Source organism: Camellia sinensis, chromosome 8 (genome assembly GCF_055761805.1).
Source record: "Camellia sinensis isolate YWXY chromosome 8, ASM5576180v1, whole genome shotgun sequence".
In the NCBI taxonomy this organism is placed as follows: domain Eukaryota; kingdom Viridiplantae; phylum Streptophyta; class Magnoliopsida; order Ericales; family Theaceae; genus Camellia; species Camellia sinensis.
In genome coordinates this window covers 67,184,774-67,207,934 of record NC_138968.1, presented here as the reverse complement: position 1 = coordinate 67,207,934, position 23,161 = coordinate 67,184,774, and the positions used below count along the sequence as shown (strand labels likewise).

At 35.5% G+C, this 23,161-nt stretch overlaps 1 protein-coding gene across 4 annotated transcripts; it reads right to left on the bottom strand.

Annotated features, from left to right (window-relative positions):
- Positions 1 to 2,958: 2,958 nt before the first annotated feature.
- On the bottom strand, positions 2,959 to 20,287 carry LOC114258706 (amino acid transporter AVT1C). 4 transcript variants are annotated; one of them, XM_082882804.1, is made up of 14 exons: positions 19,888 to 20,287; positions 19,610 to 19,690; positions 19,217 to 19,415; positions 18,114 to 18,427; positions 8,089 to 8,303; positions 6,906 to 6,929; positions 6,150 to 6,330; positions 5,786 to 6,008; positions 5,374 to 5,509; positions 5,066 to 5,085; positions 4,492 to 4,637; positions 4,287 to 4,330; positions 4,103 to 4,165; positions 2,959 to 3,302 (listed from the first exon to the last, which is right to left on the bottom strand). In XM_082882804.1, the coding sequence occupies exons 3-14, from the start codon at positions 19,396 to 19,398 to the stop codon at positions 3,207 to 3,209; spliced, it is 1,644 nt and encodes a 547-aa protein (XP_082738930.1). In that variant the 5' UTR covers positions 19,399 to 19,415; positions 19,610 to 19,690; positions 19,888 to 20,287; the 3' UTR covers positions 2,959 to 3,206. The 4 variants fall into 4 exon arrangements, with proteins under 4 accessions (XP_082738930.1, XP_082738929.1, XP_028054486.2 ...); XM_082882803.1 differs by having other exon boundaries at positions 20,191 to 20,267; XM_028198685.2 differs by lacking the exon at positions 19,610 to 19,690 and having other exon boundaries at positions 19,217 to 19,425; positions 20,191 to 20,286.
- Positions 20,288 to 23,161: the final 2,874 nt, after the last annotated feature.

Below are 23,161 nucleotides of genomic sequence, written 5' to 3'. Positions count from 1 at the left end.
GAGCAGATCTTGAGGCCAAAACAGAACTATTTTCTAACTGTGGATAAGGCAATTTTTGGCAACGAACATGAGCATATAATGTCCATAAAATTCACATCATGATTTAATAGAGGCCGATCTTTGATCGAGTGAGTGAGGTGCTCAATTCATGATCTTTCTCTCTCATACCTATGTTTCCGAGCCGAGACAACTTTAGTTATGATGGACAAGTGGCCTTTGGCATGAGTCACGGATTTCCTAATTTCTCCAAAAATATTAGGTGGCAACTTTGACATCTAGCAATGCAGTCCATTTTTGGCATCTCTGATAATTAATGGATTTTCTAAGATTTGCTGGATTTGGACTCTTATTCGGTTTTTTTTTTTTTTTTTTTTACATTGCACTTGTAAAACCAGATTAAGAACCACAAAAGTCTGAACTGTAGATAATCGCATCCGAAGAGACTAAACCCCTCCGAAAAGCGCAAAAAACCAACTAAACTAGCTCAACTAGTTTGACAAAATAAATAGGTACTTTTTTGTGTGCTTTTAATAGGCATTTTGCCTAAGAGCCTTGGAGTTGCACAAAAAAAAAAAAGAAAAATATTGATTCTTCTTTTATCTTATTTAATTAAATTACGCAAAAAAAAAAAGTGTTGGAAAAATAATGATTTTTTGGCGATTTTAATGCAATATTAAAGTGAGTGTTAATCCTCAATTGAGGTGGAGTAGAGTGGGTTTAGACTCTTTGTAATGAAATCTTTACACTAGAAAAAGAATGACCAAAAACTATTAAGGTTTGAATAAGAAATTGATTCATTAAGTTGGCCTCATGAAAGTGGTGTTGGGAAATGTATAAAACTTTGTATCCCACATTGATTGTGAATGAGAGCATTGGGTATTTAAATCTCATTTTTTGCATACGGGTGTAAGCCCTTTGAGGCATCCAAATTTTCCGAAGGAATGGACTTATGGATGCTTCAAGGATGGACTTGGGCCAAGACTATGGTCAAGTTGGTTATGCAAAAATTGCCACACGTGCACGCAGTGCCGCCCATCTTGACCAGACCAGGCCGAGCCTGGTCCGTGGATTGTGGATCTTGGGACTTGGGCTTAGGTTTGGCCTTGGTGGAATGGATTGAGTGTGGGGGTTGGGCTTGGCCCGCCCATCTTAATCTTTTTGGGCCAAGTTAGATATGTGGGTTGCAGGAATATATACACAAAATCTAGTGTATATAGCTAGTAACTCCTCTATTGATTATGGAATTAAACCCATCAGTTTTGCAGAATTAATTCAGGTTAATGCAGAATTAATTCCTGCATTTGCTGCAGGAGGCTCATCTCCCCTCCTCTATGTGTATAAAAGGAGACCCTTCTCCTTCATTCTGGACACCAGAAATTGCTACTATTCCAGTCTTCAAAAGTTTTCCAATTTTATTATTTTCTTCCTGTGAGAGAGTGCTGCAAAGTTCTATTCGACGAAGTTTTTCAATCGGTGGATTGCATAGCTAGTCCAACCGTCGTAACTTGGGAGACAAACGTCGAACAACCTCCAATACCTAACCGGTGAGGCGGCGAATCTATTTTAAAGACATTGTATAGTGCAGGTTTCGGTTTGCTTCCTTTTGCTAGTTTTATTTTATTATGAATTTCTGTGAATTCAAGCATGTTCTTTTTCTGAAATTCAATTTGTTTGTTCAATATGAATCTATTTATAATTATGTTATCATTCAATTTATAAATAAAAAAAAAAAGAAATTATTCTGTTTTGTATTACCAAGATAACATTTTATAAATGTCACTTTTTTCCCTTTTATTTTTTATTTTCTATATCTAAAGGGACAATTTTGACATTATTAGAAAATAAGAATTAATTGGTTTCTTTTCTCTCAATTTCTCCACTTTTAGAGAAATTGCAAATGAACATTAACGCTCCGCTTGTTTAGGGGAAAAAACATTTTTATGAAATTTTTTTTCAAAAAATGTTCTCTGGAAAAAATATTTTTCAATGTTTAGTGATGATGTTGGTGGAACGAAGGTGGAAGTTGTGGCATGGTAGTGGGGGTGGCAGCGGTGATAACAATGATGATAGTGACAGTGACCGTGGTGATGGTGTCATGATAGTAAAGATGAGAGTAGTGATGGTAATGTGGTGACATTAATAAAATTTTATTAGAAAACATTTTTTGCTTTTTAAAAGAGAAAAATATTTTTTACCCATATAAGCTTGTTTTTTTGTTGATTATAAAAAAAGTAATCTGTTAATTTTTATTTTCCATACTACCAAAAATCATAATTCTACCCAAACAAACTGAGCGTAAAATAAACAAGTTTTTCTCCATTTTTTTCTCATTTTACCCGAGTCTCACTTCTTTACTTAACCAAACAACTAACATGTATCAAGAGAAACACATTTCTTTTCTTTCCAAACTAGAAAGTGATTTTTATAATTCCTAACTCTTCAAACTAGAAAGTTGAACACATAAATAAGACGAGAAGTATTATCCTCCAAGAGTACTTCGTCATCTAAATTTCCAGTAATGTCATGTGCTTTAAAGCCTCATAAAATTTCAATTTATGGTGTAAATTTAGATTTGAAGTCATCTAAATCACATCTGGAGTGAATATGATTTACACATTTTAACCTTTAAGCAATTTCTTATTATTGATTTTGAAGGACGTAATATTATTGTTTACTTCCAGGCTCTTCTTCTTGTTGGTACCCTGATTTTATTTTATTTTATTTATTATTATTTTGAAGTACAAAAATGTTAGACTCTAAAAATTCTATCAAAAGTTCTGCCAAATGTCTCACATGAGTGTGGGACACACATAATCCCACACCCATGTAAAACATTTAGTAAAATTTTTGAAAACTCTAGCATTACTCTTTGAAGTAATCTCAATGCCAGCCAAAGATGGTCATATTAAATAGGAACTTCTGATGTTGGATAAACAACCAAAAAAAGAAAAAAAAAAATCAACAAATAAAAAGCTAAACTCAAAATGAATCAATATCCAACATTCAGTAGATGTAGAGTACAAAAAAGAAAGACCAGAGAGGTGAGGCACAAAATTTAAGGTGACTCAACATTGGTATCAAAAAATACAAGAAACACAAGATAGAAAATTGCAGCACCAAGTCTACATAACCATCCACCAGGGGAACCAAAAAAAAAATGTAGATAATCCAAAAAAATCTCACTTGCAAACTATTTCGGAAAAATATCACCTCAATTGCCCAATGATTTTAGTGAGGGCTGAATACGATCCGATGATTGACGATATGACACCTACAGTGATAACCAACGTACAAAGCGATATCTACCAAAAGAAGTGGGAAAAAAAAATGGTTAGGGGAAAAATGTACAAGAAAAGTGCTGAGCTCTAAGTATATAATGCTATGCTTAACTGAGTAATTGAACATATTGGCAGTCATGCAAATCATTAAAGTCATAGTTTAGGCTCTATAAAATTTCCATAGAAAATAAAAAATAAACAAATAATCACTAACATTGGATAGACATGGATACAAGAAACAATATGGACAAATTTAAAAAAATGGGGGCAAAATGAGCAAAACATATTATATATATATATATATATTACAAATCACATATATGAATATTTCATTCAAAGAATAAAAAAAATACAACATCATGTTAGTTTCTAAAATTTAAAAGATGTCTTAATAGGTGTAATCAAAATTGTTCTCTTTTATCATTGGATCCCAAGTTATATTGTTCAAACTTGCAATTTGTTTCATGTGTGTCTAAGCTTTGAATTGGACATGTGTCTCCCAAGTGATCGAAACGTGTTTGTTTCCAACAAACTTTTAAAAACAATAGAGCACATGAGTACACGAATACACTACCTTCTTATCTTGACAAACTGATATATAAAAACTAAATAAATAAAAAAACTTGATTGAACAAGTATCACAGGAACTCTTCCTAGATGGAGATGAGTAGTCTGTAAGTGATCTACCGTTAAGGAGACTGAATTTCAATTACTTTTAATACGCCACTGGTATGAACCACGAGTTAAGCAGTTTAAAAGTATGCAACTGATATTGTTATGTTCAACATAAATGAATGCAAATGAAAGTTGCATCTTGGCCATACCTGAAAGCAAGTTATTTTCCCCCTCAAGATGCTCAAATAACAGGCACAAGGAAGTATCAAGGTCTGCAATAAAAAATTTAGTCAGTACAATGTAAAGAACATAAATTTTCTGAATTTGATTACTCAGAAAGAAGTGAAAGCAATTGGAGAAAAAAATGGGAAAAAACGGTACACAAATACTTACTACTAGCATTGTAAGTAAAGATCCAATCAGGGCCATCACCAGACCTGTCATACCAGAAACAGATATGCTAATGCAATCATTAACATGTTCAAAAAGATGAAAATCTAATGCTGTAAACAGCATAGCAGGACCAACCAAAGGACGGGTTCCAATCAAGCTTCTAAACTGAGCATTATCAAACAATTAGTAAAGCATGAAAACCTACCAAAGAAGGGGATGGAAAGACCCACAACCACAGTAGAAATCACCAATGCAGTTCTGATGAGGATCGCATACATGCGAGATTTACGATTGTTTGAAGGTATCAATTCCTCCAAACTCATTGCCACTGGCATCATGGTTAATGCATACGTGCTTATAATTAAGGGAAACAAGGATAGAAAGCTTCATGAAATTTAACACCTTACCTTCATTTGAGCAGTTTGACTGAGATTATGAGACCCAAGGAAATAAATAAAACAGTTTTCTGCGTTCAAGGGAGGGCATATGTTTGTCCATAGGGCATTGACTTCATAAAGAGGGGCACAAGCGTAACATTAAAATCAGTAAAATCAGAAACACCATATAGCTTTTTACAATTACATTTCCTTAAAATTATCTCTAATCAATATTAATCAATAGCAATTTCTCACATTTCCATATTACTCCTTTCCATTCTATATTTTTCAACTGAACCATGGAAAATAATTTGAATTCGAAGCGTCTCTGGAAGAGACCCTTACCAAATTGAGCTACTTCCGCACAAACAAGATAAATAATTCTATCAACAAAAAGGATATTTGGTAAATGGATTAACTACCTGCAAAAGAACAAACAGGAGATGCAAGTTATCATCGCTGATTTGCACATTAATGTCTAAAAAAACTAGATTCACAACCCTAGATCAAAGGAATAGCTAATGAGCACAAATGCATAATTGGAGGCATAACCCAGGTAACAATGAAGCATGCTAGTGAAAAGCTCTTTTCAATGTGTTTATAATGTTAAAAGAGAGTGAAATGACAATTGGCAGGTGTTATAGACAGAAGCTTTTGTAAATATACATATTCTAGGAGAAAACATAACACCAAAACTTAGATCAGCCTACCGTAGTCCACACAGCAATTTTGGATACAACCAAATCTTGGGGCATGTTAAGAGTGAATTGAGACAGCGTTGAGTCTCCGAACATCAAGTATCCCATCACAGCTACTCCAGCATACATCAAAGTACAGATACCAAAACTGCATCCAGAATAGATTTCAAGTAAACAAACCTGGAAAACCATTTGTAAAAACAGTAAAAAGATGTCAAGTAATCATAAAATTATTGAGATACTTTTGTCAGGAATATTTGAGTCTTTTGGATACTGTACTTCTAGTTTGATGTTTCACTTAGAAACAGAGGTAAACAAGAGTCTGAATCATGCATAATAATACTAAGGGCCATTAGCCAATGAAATGCTGTTTTGGCTTCTAGTTTCAACTGCAAGTTTAGACAACTCGGCCTCATTAGCTTACCTAGCCAAGAGGACTGAAGGGAATTGGCTTGGTTTCTCCATTGATGTATAGATATTGGGAAAGACAGCGTGTCCCGAGTAGCAATAACCATAGAGACCGAGAGCAACAGGAAGGGTTGTGAGGTTCAGGGTTGTCCTCCCTTCGCTCTCAAAGCCAACTTTGTCCACCAAGCCAACCCAAAACAAGCAAAGGACTACCAATATTGAGGCAATGACTCCACCAGCTGGAAACAATGATGATAGAAATTAAGAATTCCTTGTAATGCATACAGATAAAACAAAAGATGGAAAGTTCATAACTGGGGGAAAAAAATTAAAAAATTGCTCAAAACCTACAAGCTATGATGAGAATTCATTGTACTTACCAGAGATGTAACTAAGCAAACTGAGGTCTCGGAGCCAAACCGTAGGAAGAATAGCAAGGGTGGCCAACAATGCAAACAAATGGTGTGAATTCAATACGAATCCTCCCAAATTTAAATGCGCATTTGGAAATAATGACGATAGGTTATCACTCTCCAAAATAATATATTCGACACAACAAGCCTGCGGGAGAGAACTTGGAGGTGATTACAATAATATGGAAGGATTGATGCTCAACAAGTAGAAACTGTCAGCATGTGTTCAGATTGGATTGCTGAAAGACAAAGCATTATGTTTCTTTTAATACAGATTTGTTACTCTTTGGAAGAATCATTTTCTCTTATTCAAGGTTTAGTAGATATTGGTTGAAAAAGTGAATTCTATATATGGTGTGTCCAACAGAGATATGGCACTTGAGTGACCAAAATTTGGGTGGGGGTGGAATTCTTATTTCATGAAGCCATCTTCTCTCTCTCTCAAACAGTCTTGCACCACTGAAAACTGTAGTGGCACATAAGCCATGTGAGAAGAAACTGCTGGAACCTGAACCCTTGGTTTCTTTACAGTCTGACAGCCTAGTCAGAGACACAACTGGCATTGCCTTCCAAATTGCAAGACTTGCCAGGACATGGATGGTCCCTAAAGAATTCGCAGTTCTACTTGTTTTCCTTAGATATAAAATTTTAGCTGATAGATGTAAAATAGGTCCTACAATATCGGTAAAAGAAGTACAAAACACATTAGGCAGTTGAACTTACATATAATTCCGCATATAAAATTATCTGCAGCCACAGAAAACAACAGAAGAAACCAAAAGGGTCAGCAACTGTCATGTAGTAAATTTGAGCTTGATTAATTCATTTATTTTCTTAAAAAAGTTTCACAAACAATTTTGTTGTTTTCTCCTTGCAAATTGCAATGCAAAGGGAAACTTAGATGAGTGAGCGATGCATGCAACTATTTTAAGCTTGAATACAAATAATCTTTTTGTTCCTGTTCAAAAAAGAAAACAAAGGACCTCACCGTTTATATGATGAAAAAAAATGGTTTGAAATTAATTTACCAGATATGAAGGTTCAATTTATGATATAAAAGTGAAGTATGATTGAGATAAGCAAAGAGAAGAACTATAATTTTCAGCATAGCTGGCAGTAAGTCTAAGATAAAATTCTTCTTTAACTAAAAGTGCAACTTGTTGATTTATGTAAGAGCCCAACAAAAGTTTTTCCTTCCATATATTTAGTGGTTAAGTGTACCCATAACTATTAGACTTTTTTATTTTTTTTTAAATTTATTATATATATATTTTTTGGTTTTTTTTCAATAATTTCTATCAAGGCAAAATTAGGGTGTAGACAAGTAAGAATTTAAATAGATAAAGGGTAGCGTAAGAATAGAGAAAATGGAAAGAGAAAAGGTGACATCATTGAAAAATAGAGAAACATAAACCAAGAAGGGGGGAAATGGGAAAAAGATAGGCTCACATGAAAAATTGGTAAATGATTTACATTGAAATGGAAGAAGGACAATATCTTCTTGAATGAATTAGTTACTTGTTTAATTAGAATATACAATAATCAAGTGTATATCATGTTCTATGAAGTGCAAATGATACATTTACTTTAAAATAATAATACATTGTGTAAAAGTAACTAGCACATTAAACAAGTAGATTATTTTCCATTAAAAAGACAACCATTTACGATTTTTTCTTTCATCTGAGCCTAAACTTTTCTTAATTTTATTTCCTTTTGATCTAACCTTACTCTATTTTTCAGTTGAAGTTACTTTTTCTCTTCCATTTTCCATATACTTACACTACCTCTTTCCAATTCAAATTCTTACAATTATTTAAATACTAATTTTCTCTTTTATTAACACCTATAGGAAAGGGCGAACAAGGTCGAATAACTAAATAATTTTGAAGCTAACAAGACTTACTGAGATGGCAAAACGCCCCGTAGTACCAAATGCCGCCTGGCCAATGTCTGGGTAAGTCTCGAGCCCAGGTTGGCTATCCAAGCAGGAACGCAAGAGGAGCCCAGTGTAGAAAGAAAGCACTGCAAAAATAATCAATATCGAGATCCCAGCCCATCCACCTTCTTTGACAGCATAAGGAGTAGAAAGGATTCCCACACCACATAGAACATTCATGCCTGCATAAAACCACAATAATAATAATAATAAAAAAGACAAATTATCTTACTGGAACTTGGATTAGTCCTTTACTTATTAATCAGAATTTGATAGTTGATCTACCGGTACAATTTTACAGGAACAACTAAGTCAAAACTGACCTGAAAAGTGAAATATTTCGGTAAAAAGGTAAAACTAAAACCATGTTAACGTAACTTTCAGGAAAAAATGCCACCCACTAAGGCCTCATGGGAACAGGCTAATTTAGTAACTTTTTGACTATTTGGCTAAAATATAAGCTAAAAAAAACTAGTATGTTTGGGATGACTTTTTGACTTTTTACGAAAAGATGTTAGAATTTATCTTCACCTACACCACTACCACCTCACCTACTCCACTAAACCTAACCCACTACACCACTACCACCTCCACTTCACCTACACCACTACCACCTCCACTTCACCTACTACACCTATATCTCCTATATAAGGAGCCTCTCACATTTGTACTAATAACACAATCAATCAACATATCTATATCAATCAATAATATACATCAATTTTAACATGGTATCAGAGCAGAGATAAGATTTAAGCCTGTATTTCTTTGTCACCGGCGGGCAGCCGGCCGGCAACTTTGCCTTTGCTGCCCGCTGGAATTTTCTACACATACCTTCAAATTCCTCTCTCTCTCTCTCTGTAGTCTCTTTCCTCTTTATACTACTGAAAGTCATGCCATCTTCTTCACAATGGAAAACTATGGCATTGCCATTGGCCATAGTATTGTTTGAGGGGCTAATCCTTGTGATGGAAGTAGAATCTTCTCTGTTGTCTGCAATGGATAGGATTAATCAGCTACCAGGGCAACCCCAAGTCAGCTTCGAGCAGTATTCTGGGTACGTGACTGTTGATGACAAGAAACAGAGAGCTCTGTTCTACTACTTTGTTGAAGCCGAAATAGATCCACCTTCCAAGCCTCTTGTTCTCTGGTTAAATGGAGGTTTCTTCAGCTTCTCACTTCCTCATGCAATCCTCGATCCGCCCCGATATCATCACCTTCGTCCACACCAACATGTCCAAGCACAGTCGCCAGCCCTATGCCGTCTCCCCGGTGCCTTCGGAACCATGTGTCGCGGCGGCCGCATGTTCGCTCCGACGAAGATCTGGCGACCGCTGGCACCGCCGCATCACCATCAACCAGAACCGCTCCGCCGTTCCCTCCCTCGTCATGGCTCGCGGCCACCGCATCAAGTCGGTGCCAGAGATTCCTCTCGTTGCTAGCGATTCGACTGAGGGACTCGCGAAGCCCTCTTCGGCAATCACAGCTCTGACGCAGATCGGAGAAGACAGTACAGACGCACAGAGGGGGACCTCACCATCTCTCTCTCTCTTGCGGAGAATAAAGACGCACAGAGAAAACAAAACCGGGGTGCCCACTCATCTCTCTCCCACCAGGCTTTCCCACTCATATATTTTTATTATTATTCTTATTATTATTTCCCAACCAACCCTCTCTCTACACAGACAAAAGTTGCACCCCTCTCCTGATTCTCATTTTTTTACTTTGTCAAACTCCACAACCCCCACACACCACTCACGGTTTCTCTTTCTCTAAAGACCCACACCACTCACATTTTTCTCACCTTTTTCGAATCTCTCCCTCTCTCCTCACGGCCATCCACTGGGTCACCCACTCAACTTCTTTATTTTTTCTTTTATTTCCTTTACACCAAGACACCCATGTGCCTTGTCCCCTCTCTCCTCCGTTTTGATTCTCAATTTATTATTTTTATTTATTTTCCTTTATTTCTTAAAAAAAAAAAAAAAAAAAAAAGGAAGAAGACGAACTGCACACCAAACTCATTTCCTTTTATTCATGTCGGGGCTCACCCCGATCACCATTTTACACAAAAAAAAAAAAAAAAAAAAAAAAAAAACATATATCACACAACCAAACAACCACATCCACAGGCGGGATTTTGCTTCTCTACTCTGCTGCAGGTCTCTTCTTCTTGCCTCCGTCCTGAGCGGCCGTTGACGGTGTTGCCTCCGTGTTTCCTTGTCCACCGAGCACGTTCACTCTCCCAAACTCTTCCACTGCAGCATATGGCGGACCTCCAAATCGGAACATCACGGTGGCCTTCCGCTTGAGCTCCTTGTTTTCTGCCCTTAGCACGCTTATCTCTGCTCGCGCATCCTTATACATGCGTTGGAGCAGAGCCAGCTGGGAGTTTAAATGCTGCACCTCATTTGTTCTACTCTGCAGCCGGTTCGACAAATTTGTGACCGCCGTCATGCTTTCCACACATGCCTTCAAAGTATACTGATTAGCCTCCACATCCGTTTGCACTGCCATTTTTTGCTCCACCGCCGGCATCGGAAAGTTCAACGGAGCAAACCCAGTGGTGTTTGGTTGAGGTTCACGGGCCACCGCCCCAGTTCTCTCTTTTGTTGACTCGTTGAGGTCGGGAAAGAGGGTGAGCAGTCCACGGGAAGACGAGGACGAGGCCATTTTCTGGGCAACAGAGTGTTACAGAATATCTCTCGCAACAGAGTGTTACAGACTCTCTCTCTCAGCACCGAAGTTTTTTTTTTTCAGAGGTTTTTCGCAGCTTTTCTCTGCCTCAGCCTCAGCCTCAGCCTCCGTCTTATAGCCGAGGCAGCCACGCGCATCGCGCGCCTCTTGACGCCCGACAAACTGGCACGCCTTTTCATGGCACATCTTTTGATAAAGTGGGCACGCCTTTTGATGGCACGCCTTTTTATGGATTGGGCACGCCTTTTGATGGCACGCCTTTTGAAAAATTGGGCGCACCTTTTGAGGATGCGATTTTTTAAGGGGTCCGACAAGACTCTGTAAACTGTCCCGACATTGATTCCGGTTAGCTCCTTTATGGGTCCGACAAGACTCTGTAAACTGTCCCGACATTGATTCCATTTTTGTCCAATTTTTACTGATGGTTAAAACTCAGGTTCATGCAATTGTTAGGACTATGCATTCTGATAATGGTGGAGAATATAATTATAATGCATTTCGTTCCTATCTTAATCAAACCGGTATTCTTCAACAATTTACGTGTCCTCGGATCCCTGAACAAAATGGTGTTGCTAAATGCAAAAAAAGTCATATTATGTCTGTTGTACGGTATCTTTTTCAAGGTATAGGTGTTCTCAAGTCTTATTGGCATATGGCTGTCCTTACTGCTATTTACCTCATTAATAAAACCCCTAATCATGTGTTCGCATGGACTCACTCTGTTTCATACCCTTATGTCGACCACCACGTTGTTTCCACTCTTACCTCGTATCTTTGGGTGTACCTGTTTTGTTCAAAATCGGAGTCCCACTTGCACAAAGTTAGATGACAAATCTATTCGTTTTATCTTCTCAAGGTACTTTTCCATATCCAAAGGGTATAGATGTTATGACCCTATGTCTCGTCACTTTCACCACACTTTGGATGTTATGTTTTGTGAGAATCTTCCTTTCTTTAGTACTAACCCATGTTTGCAGGCTTCTCCTCCTGTTACTTCCACTGTTCGCCCGGTGATCATTTTGGATGAGGTTGCGAATGAGGTTGTCCCCCTTCTGCCTTCTCTACCTTCGCCTCCTCCTCCATTGCAAGTATATTCCCGTCACCCACGCACTCAGCCCCCCTTCCACCTCTCCGATCTCTGAATCAGGTAACTCCTCTCCTTTAACTTCTCCACCACCTCCTTGTCGTAACCCACATTTGGGATCGACATCCTCCAAATCGTTTGAGTTATTTAAGTAGTACTTATCATCCTATTGCCCAATATCTTTCCTATGACAGGGTTTCTCCTTCTTATTGTTCTTTTCTTAGCAAGCTTAAGTCGGAGTCTATTCCTCGTTCTGTATCTGAGGCCTTTCAGAATCCCAAATGGGTAGCGGCTATGCAGACTGAGATGGTGGCCTTAGAACAAAATCACACTTGGGATCTTGTACCTTTACCTCTTGGGGAAAGCACAATTGGTTGCAAATGGGTGTTCACTATAAAGTACATCGCTGATGGCTCAGTTGACCATTACAAATCCTGCTTGGTGGCCAAAGGTTTCATACAGATTCCTGGCAAGAATTTTGGTGCCACTTTTGCCCCTGTCGCCAAGCTTACTTCTGTACGTCTCCTTATCTCCCTTGCAGCATTTCATTCTTGGCCTCTTCATCAGCTTGATGTCAAGAATGCATTTCTTCGTGAAAATCATCTTGAGACAATTTAAATGGCTCCTCCACCCGGTTTTCGGGATGAGGGGGAGTATTCGAGAAAAGTGTGCCGGTTACGTAAATCCTTGTATGGTCTGAAACAGTCTCCATGAGCATGATTTGGTCGCTTCAGCGTTGTTATTATATCTATGGGCTTTATTCAATGCCACTCCAATCACACTTTCCCCGAATACTCCCTCTCAGCCAAAAAACCGGATGGAAGAGCCATATAAATTGTCTCAAGAAGATCTCCATGGAGAAAAACATTTTTGACATCAAGCTGATGAAGAGGCCAAGAATGAGATGCTGCAAGGAAGATAAGCAGACGTACAGAAGCAAGCTTGGCGACATAGGCAAAAGTGGCAAGTCAGTGTGTAGTCTTGTTAGTTTATATGGATGATATTATTCTCACAAGTGATGACTTTGTCGGCATTGGTTAAGTAAAGAAGAGCTTGGGCCAAACTTTTGATATTAAGGATTTTGGATGTTTCAAATATTTTCTGGTAATTGAGGTGGCTCGCTCAAGGGAGGGGATCTCCTTATCTCAAAGAAAGTATAATCCTAACTTGCTCCAGGATACTGGTATGTTAGGGTGTAAACCTGCTTTTACTCCTATGGATCCAAATGTCAAACTCACACCAGAGTCTGGTGAGTTGCTGGATGACCCAGGCATGTATCAGCGTCTTATTGGACGCCTAATTTATTTGACCAACACTAGACCTGATTTAACATTTACAATTAGTGTTGTGAGTCAATTCGCGCATGCACCTCGTAAAAAGCAACTTGATGCGGTTCATCATATTTTGAGGTATTTAAAAACTTCTCTTGGCTTAGGATTGTTCTTTACCGTTGGTCTCCAATCTAGGCTCTCCTGTTTCACCGATGTAGGCTATGCAGGTTCTAGAACTGATCGGCACTCCACTTCTGGCTTCTGTACTTTCTATGGTGATCATCTTATCCAATGGAAAAGTAAGAAGCAAGCGGTAGCTTCTAGGTCTTCTGCAGAGGTTGAGTATCGGGCTATGGCACATAGGACATATGAGATTCTTTAGATTTGCTCTATTCTGGTAGAGTTGGGTTTTGAGGAGACTGTTCCTTCCTCTTTATTTTTTGATAACAAATCTGTCATTATGTTATCCTCTGATTCTGTACTTCATGAGCATACCAAGCATATCGAAGTTAACATATATTTCATTCGAGAAAAGGTTCGGACTGGCATTGTACATCCATCCTTTCTCTTTTTCTCAACGGTTGGCAGATATGTTCACAAAATCTGTGGAACCAACTTTGCTCCAGTCTTCCATTGACAAGCTACATTTGTTGAATATCTTCACACCAACTTGAGAGGGAGTGTTGAATATAGAAATCAAACTATTATGTTTGAATATGAAAATTAGAATAGGAATTATTTTAATTATAGGAATCTTACCTTGTATTTATTGTTTCCTAAATTGTATCATGAATATATTATATACACATGGCCTCTACCTCATTGATTGATAAGCCAAATAATTCTTTTCATTCTTTTCTATCCTACAATCTTTAACAAGGAGCACACTTGAGTTGTGTAAATTAAAGTCATCCATTATGTTTAACAGGCTTTTGAAGCTAAACTAGTCTCTCATAAGTCAGTAATGAAGAAAATGGCAACCTGTAGACACCCCATTTTTGACCACCCTTAAGACTTGGGCACTTCACTCTGAACACGCGATGATGAAAGGTTACACTATGCAATCGTTCGAATCTTCAGCAAAAAGATTTGGTTTCAAGCTTTAAAATCTAAACCTTGCACCTCCTTTGGACCAAAACCTTATTTTTTCTAGCCTGACCACTCAAAGAATAGCTGGCCAACAGATGGCCGGCAGGCCATTTTCATTGGGCCGGCCGTAAATCTTCATGGCCGGCCGGCCATGTTTAGCAAAAGCAGATATTTTGCAGCTGCCAGCTACATTATGCACATGCTTTGAACCAGTTGTCTCTTTTGAAGATATTTCTGACATAAGAAGTTGAAAGTCTATAAATACAACAACCCCTTCATGGTTTGGGGTTAGAAAAAATCTCTAAGAGCCTATAGCTTGTCCAATAATCTTCTCTACCCTCTTGTAATATAGATACATAATAGATACACCATACAAGCTTCAACTTGAAGCTTTTGCTAAGGTTTTTGAACATAATTTTAGAAACTTTGGAGTGTTTAGAGTGAGGTTTGTTAACCAAGAAGCTCTTCCTCTCTTTCAATAGGTAAACTTTGACCTTTTTCACCATCTTTTCTCTCCCTTTTCTTTGTCTTTACATACTGATTTCAAAGCTATTTTAAGCTTAAAATGTGATTAAGACTTTATTAAAAGTGAGTGAGCTAGCCACCCTTTCATTGGCTAGATCACTAGTTGTACATCCTTTTGTTTTCTTTCATTTTTTTTTTCCCTTCTTTTCACTTCATTTGGTTAAATTTCAGTACCTTTTAGAACTGTTTTTAGATTGTTTTTGTGTGTTATGAATTGAATATAGGCTTATAAAAGGGTCCTAGTCCTCCCCACTACATTTGCTCTTACTTCCTATGCTTTGAATATCATATTTGTGTCGTTGTAAGTCCTCTCGAATTTGGCTTGTTTAGGATATAGCAGCCAATTCATTAAGTTGATCGTTTTTTAGCTTTCCTTATGTAACTTGGAACCTTGTGGTCATGGGAGGATTAGAGCTTAGGCTTAGCCACCCCACCACAAGTTCACTTATCTAGTGTAAATTTCTTGCTTTCATGTTATTGTTGTCCACTTTGAAGCTAGGTTGTAGCTTCCGTGTTCAAAGTATTGAAAAACTCTCTTATCGATCATTTTCGAAACATGGAAATGGATGTCTCATCCTTGTTCCACGAAAAAGAGGAGTTGTCAACAACTTTGGCTAGTTGTGTGTTTAAACTTTGATCAATAGCTTGTTTTTTGTCTTTTTTTCCTTACTTGCTTTGTTGCTCCTAGAGAGCTCTTTCTTGAAAAGTGTTGAAAACTTTCTCCTAGTTTGGCTTTGACACATAGAAATGGATGTTTCATCCTTATTCCATGAGTAGGGAGATGAGTTGACAACACTTTTTGAGTTGTTACAATTTTTCATTTTTAGTTGCTCCATAATCATCACATACTAGCTTGTGATGCTTGATGGTTTATGAAGCATGTCAACCTCTTCCTTGAATAAATTCATGATAGGAAGGAGGTAATCTTTTTTTTGGTGTTTAGCCAAGTCTTCTCCTATTGCTCTTATGATCATCATGCAACAACTTTGCTATGGTTGATGATTTGGAAAGCAAACCTACTCCCTCTTTGAAAATCCTAATGACAGAAGGGAGCAGATGAACAGCTTTTGAAAACACTCTATTTTGCTCTGTTCCAGATCTGTTGCAGGAGGGTATCCCTTAGAAACAGTGGCCAGCCGGCCATTATTCTGTACGGCCGACCACCTGATCAAGCCGGCTGGCCAAGAATGTCGTACGGCAGTGGTAATTTTCTAGCAAAGCAAAGCAGATCCTGAGGCCAAAACATAACTATTTTCTGGCTGTAAACAGGGTAGGTTCTGGCAGCAAACAGAGAGGTTTCTGGAGAATGTTCCTAGTTGTACGCTTGCGATTCCCCGCTTTTCGTTTAAATCCTTTAGATTAGCCACTTTGATTCATATTTATAATTAATTGGTTGCTTTCATTCGGACTTGTAATAATTAATTAGTTTATTCATTTGTGTTTGTAATAATTAGTTAATTAGGACATTCATTTGGACCCTCTTGTGCGAGAGAAAATTTGTAATATGTGATGTATGTCTTCCAACCCCCATTTCTTTCTCCTTTTTATTTACATGCTTATCGTGGTTGTATATAGCATCATGTTTTCATTTCATATCATTAACATGCTTTCTATCCATTTTTGCATATATTAAGGTTCGGTTTATCATTCTTGAATATCATTGTCATTTTCTACTTACTTGAATACATACATTATCGCATGCTTTGAGTTAATCCATATGACATGTTAATAAGCCGAACCTAGTAGTTGCATTCTTGTATATTTTGCATTAGCCATTTTGCATATAGGATCATGCATTTTTCTAATTATATTATTTTCTTTGGCTTACCGCGATTGATTACTAGGTGAGCATTTTTTAGCATATTACATGTGTTTGTGTTGTCATGTCAAACATACTACCATGAGATTACGTGCTTATTTGAAATATCTTTTTGAATGCCTAAGAATGAAGGCTATTTCGCTTAAGTTGGAATGACTTTGATTAGTATACATATAAGCTCGCTTTTCATTCAAGTTGCACATTTTCAAAACTCTTTTCAAAACACATGAAATCAAAACACTCCAAAGTAAGTGATGTGATCTATACTTGTTTGTTTCACATAGTCTGTTAGTATATTAATCAGAACATAAGCATATAATGTCTATAAAATTCACATCATGATCAGTAGAAGCTGATCTTTGATCGGGTGAGTGAAGTGCTCAATTCATGACATTTCCTTTTCATACCTAAGTTCCCGAGCCGAGACACTTTGGTTATGACGGAGTAGTGGCCTTTGGCACAAGTCACAGGTTTCCTAAATTTCTCAAAAATATTTAGGTGGCGACTCTGAAATCTGGCAATGCAGTCCATTTTTGACATCTCTGATGATTAATGGATTTTCCAGGATTTGCTAGATTTGGACTCTCATTCATTTTTCTATTTCACATTGCACTTGTGGAACCAGATTCAGAATTACGAGAGTCCGAACTGTAAAGCTATCGTACTCGAGGAGACAAACCCCTCCGAGGAGGGCGAAAAACCAACTACACAGCCATCTCGAGGTTCGTTTGGGAAGTGGGTTGGCTTTTGGCTTTTTTTGACTATTTTAGTCTGGGACTAAAAAGCTTCGTTTGGGAAGGACTTTCGACTTTTTTGTGAGAGGAAGAATGTAATGCTATATCATCAGCTAAGGACTTGATAAAATACTATCACTTCAGTTTTCTTAAATCATTTGTGATAATGGTCAAAAATTTTCACATGTCTGCATCTATGATCATATAGAAACGCAATAAAAATACAATAGAGAATTTCAATTTCACAAGACACCCCAATTTCCCAAATTGAATTCATACCACCAATATTTATGAAGCTTGACAGAAAAAGATCAAATAATATAACATAGAGTCAGCAATCCATTCAATCGTCGACTAAAACTGAACGTAATAAACCTTTCTTTTCTTCCTTCTTTCTTATGAGAATACAAATTTACTGACATATTAAGAATTAGTTTCTAAGAATGGCAGTGCTCGCTTCTCTTCAAAGCAAAGGGTATTATAGACACTTAAAAAATCATGCAAGAATCCCTCAGGATCATCAAAAAGCTAGCAGTTCTTCACACACCATACTTCATGAATTACTAAAATGTCAAAATTTAACTAGCTTCACCAAGTCATAGTTTGTACCAAGGTTACAAACACACAATTAATAGCCACGTGCAGTATCCAGACATTAATATGGTAGATTCAGTCTATCAGCTGACTTATGTGGAGCCTTTTATATACGATCCCAACAAGTTAAATCTGTAACTAACATATATAAGTACTGAAAATGAGCTCATGTAACTTACCATTTAGCACAGCTTGGCCGTATGAGCTCTGTTGACAAACTGGAAGTTCATGTGAAATCTTGACTGATTTCCTCACAGAAGACTTCCTTGATGGAATAGGAGGAAGCAGAGAATGTGAACTACGTCTTTGTTTCGGTTGTCGCTCATCTTCTGGTGTTGACAACAGAGGTTTAGACTCAGAAGGTAGAATCTCAGGAGTGTGTCGCCTTGTCAGTGATGAGGAAAGAAATGAACTGCTTAATCTTGATAATGAACTAGTGCCAAGAAATTGTATACTTGGAGATGGCACACTACTATACAGATCAATTGACTGCCTGAAAATTTAGTTGAGAAAAAATTAAGTTTTTGGAAGTAGATATAGAAGCAATACGTTATACATCACAAAGAAAAGCTAACATTTGAGGATTCCATCATGTGTGTAACACGTCCGATTCACATGTGGAATAATTGAAAGAGTTTTGAACTATTCTCAAGTATTATAATTTTTATTTGTTCACGTATGATTTGTTAATTTCAAGATTGTTTTCACATTAAGAAGATGACAATATTTAACTCTAATGTTCTAGAAACTTTCCCAAGTTCATGCCAATCCAAGAGTATATGCTGAACTGTTGTTTTCACACCCTCTAAATTCTACACATAAAGTGAAAAGACGGAGTTACCCTTTTAAATTCACTACACTTAATCTTGACTTTTGAGCATTTTTGTCAAATTCACCAAAGTGTTACACTGGCAACAGCCAGGGCCCATGTAACCTCATCTGAGAATTTATAGTCACTTCAAAATCAAATTCATCCACTTTTTCACTTTCACCATAATGATATGCGGATCCAGATCCTCTCTCAATCATTAATTTATTTATTTATTTCACTTCTTTGGACCTATAGCATTGCACGAGCTTAAAGAGTATGCAAGTTAAAAGGATTTCACCATTCATATTTTTTCAGAAGAAACAAAACTTTCAGATCACAACAATCCAGAAACACAGAAAAAGATAATGAAAAATCTGTAGGTTCCCCTGTTCAATAAACGAATTCCAGATCACTAACTAAGATATGCATGAAACAGAGCAAAGAAAAACAGATAAAAAAGGATATAGAGACCTGTAACTTTGAGGCCATGTGGTGGTGTTGAGAGAACCGGTTTTGCTCTGCTGCCCGTTTTCATTTGAATAATTGGAAGAATCCGAATCATTCCCATCATCTTCACCTTTGTTAAATTCATTCTCCTGATCTTCATCTTCGCTCTCAATGTAAAAACTCTGGTCCGACACCGAATTATTCATCTTCTCCTTCTGGTATCCTAAACCTCCCTAAACATTAACAAGTTTAATATAGAAATTGCGAAAAACACATTAAATAAACAAAATTTCTTCCTAAGACCTTTGACTTCAATAAGATTTTGGAAATTAATATCTAGGATTCAAATCCAAATCAATCAACAGAAGAAATTGAAATAAAGGACACTAAATCAAGGTTGAAATGCAAACTACATGCCTTTTATATAGTTGATTCAGTCTGTTTTCCACTGCCTTAATTTTGGAAATATATATATATTTTTTTTTTGAATGGAGTAACCTGTTATAATCATTGTAGATCATCAAAACATGGAAAACAAATCACACACACACATAGAATATATATGCTTGTGAAAGATTACAATCAAATTAAAGATTGGTGAATAAGATACTCTTCTATGCATAAAATTAGCTGCTAAAATCATCAATGATAAACAAAAAGGCAAAAAAAAAAAAAAAAAAGGAAATACGAATTACATTACGAGAAGAGCGCGATGTATGTTGATTAATCCGTAAAAGGCAAAAATCAAGGAAATTCCGACGAGACCTAAATTTAGTATGTGGAGAAAGATCCACTAAACAACACATCATTCGCAAAAATTTTAGCGCAAAGTTTGAAACATTCAAAAGTGAATCCCTTAATTTGGAGCCGCAATTCAAACTCTCAATGTACCGTTATCGCTATAAATACATATATTTTACATTCATTCACATGTATATATGTACACATATAATTCTAGAGAGAGAGAGAGAGAGAGAGAGAGAGGTGCTTCATATTACTGATAAATGTGAGAATCTTCAGCTTTGTGTAATGGAGGTCGAAAAGGTGGAGACCTTTATAGAGAGAGAGAGAAAGAGAGAGAGAAATGGTTTTCTGGTGAGAGAGAGAGAGAGAGAAATGGTTTTCTGGTGAGAGAGAGAGAGAGAGAGAGAGAGAGAGAGAGAGAGAAATGGTTTTCTGGTGTGGTTTGACCACAGCTTTTGAGGCTATTTATACAGACTTCATTACGAATGTGGTTTTGAGACTAAACTACTCTCTCTCTCGCTCTCTCTCGCTCTCTCTCTCCATGTTTGGCAAAGGCTATTTTTTATTTTTTGAGTTGAAATTTATAAAAAAATAAATAAATAAATAAAATAAGTTAAAATAGTTAATATAATAAAATATTATATTAAATCTATAATTATTTTATTTTTTTTCTTATAAATATCACATTTAATTTTTTAAAAAAAATCTAACTATGTTTTTTAAATACAAATATTTAAAATAATCAAAAATTAAAATAACTTAATAAAATAACTAATTTTTCAAATGAGGCCTCTAGAAGTTCTTCGTTTTTAGGAGAGGATTCAGTTGACAGATAAAGGAGAATATATAGTGATTTGAAGGGAATTAATTAAGGTCCTTTAAGTTTAGTTTAAGAAATTATGATTTAAGTGAAGTTGTATTTTGGATTATGATTTGAAAAAGAAAAATTTATTTGGCTACGAGTTTTGAAAATAGTTTTGACATAATTTGTAATTATTTTTACTTTTTGATTAATTGATATATAAAATGTGAAAGAGAAAAAGTGATTGATTGATTGATTAATAATAATCGGGAAAAAAAATAAAAGAGAGGAATTTAAAAAGTAATTTTAAATTGTATTTTAAAAATATATTTTGCTTAACATATTGCACTCAAATCATAATTTAAAAACAGAATTGAGTTTTATAAAGTAAGAGCATCTCCAACGGTAGTATGCATTTTACCTATCCAAATATTACTATAAAGTATATATTTTATTTTGCCTATCAACTGTTTTATGTTTTTACTCCAACCATACTCTTTATTTTAGCTATTTATCTAAATACTATTAATTTTATAGAATGCCACGTCAACAATAAAGATGGAGGGAAATGATCCTAATGATTGAATACATTTTGCCTAATGTTGAAGGCTAGCTACATGTAGCTAGTGAATATGAGTTGAGCCAAAATGCCTAATTATATGCCTAGTGCATTGGAATTGAAAAAAGTGAATCACACTAGGCATTTTAACTAACAAATATTATATGCCTAGTGCATTGGAGATGCTCTAAACCAACCGTTACCTAAGTCTTTCCAACGTACCTAAAAAAAGAAAAAAGTAATTAAAGGAGAAATTACAGGTTTACTTAAACACTAATACTACTACCTAGGATAATATGTTTTGAATTTACCTAAAAACATCAACTTGTGATTCAGATTTATTCCTCTAATACACCATTTTAATGTGCACCACACAATCCATTCTGGTTCAAAATTTGAGACCCTAAGTTTGGGTCCCTCGACTTGAAATATGAATAGTCTATTGTGTTCAAAAAATTATATCTCACATTTTCAAGTTTTTTATTGTATTACAAATTATTATTTTATTAATAAATTATTAATTCAATTAATAATTTTTTTATGATGTCAAAAATATATTTTAATTAATAATTTAAATAATTTTATTGTTACATAAAAGAATAATTATAAAATTTATTTATTTTATTAATTCTATTAAATATATTTTTTTGACAAGAGCATGTTTATAATTTTTGGAATTACAAGGACAATTTATATTTTAAGTAAATTCCAAAAATATATTTGTAATTTACCTATAATTAAATTAGAAAAAGTTACACTTCACTCAACTTCAAATATATATATACACACAAATTCATTGAAAATTTTATAACATTAAGGATAAATTACATTTACACGTTACACTTCTACCAAAATTATTTTTGATTTATTCACTTTTAATTGATACAGTCAATTCTTTATATTTTAAGCCAAACTGTAATATCACCGTTCCGCCAATCTACCGTGAATAAAGTTAACAAAAATAGGAAACGGAGAGATAAAAATGTGATTTTGGTGAAAATATGACAATTAAAGTGAGATTTTAATAAAAATGTATGGGTGTTAATGAGACAATAAAAATATCACATATAGCTTAAAGAAGAAAGTACATGCGAGTGGGAGTTGGTGAAAAAATGACCAACAGATGAAGATGTACAAGTGACAATTGCACCCCTACAGTTTTTTATTTGCATCCTACCGCAGATACACTTGTACCCCCAACTCCCACCTTCATGTAGTTCTATCCCACTTTAAATGACAAATTTCATCAACTTTGCTAATGATAGATGAATAGAAATGTGAGATTTTAGAACAAACTATTTTAATAGTTTTTTATTTTTTACAAAAAAAAGATGTGTAAAAAAAAAAGAGAGTAATGTGATAATTTATAATGACTTTTTGACTAAAACATATTATCTCCAAATGAGACCTTAAAATGTAGAAGAATTAACTGTTACAATCGAACGTAAAGTTATTAAAGTAAAATTTTAATAAAAGTAGAGACATACCAAGCATAATTCAGCCTAATATTGATAAAATTTACTAAATTACCACTAACTTATAATTTATTTATTTATTTATTATAGAAATACATTACTATGTATTTCTCTATTAAGGTAAAAGTAATATTACGGCCTAGCTTAGAAAGTTAACTATTTTAATTTTTGACTATTTTAATAGGTTTAAATTTTGTATTTGAGAAGATAATTGGTTTTTTTTTTATAGTTGGATGTGATATTTATAAAAAAAAATAAAACGATTATGATTTTAATGTAATATTTTATCTTATTAATTATTTTAACATATTTTATTTTTTTAAAATTTTAACTAAAAATAACTCAAAACTCCCTTGCCAAACTAGATCTAGATACGTGTAGAGTATAGA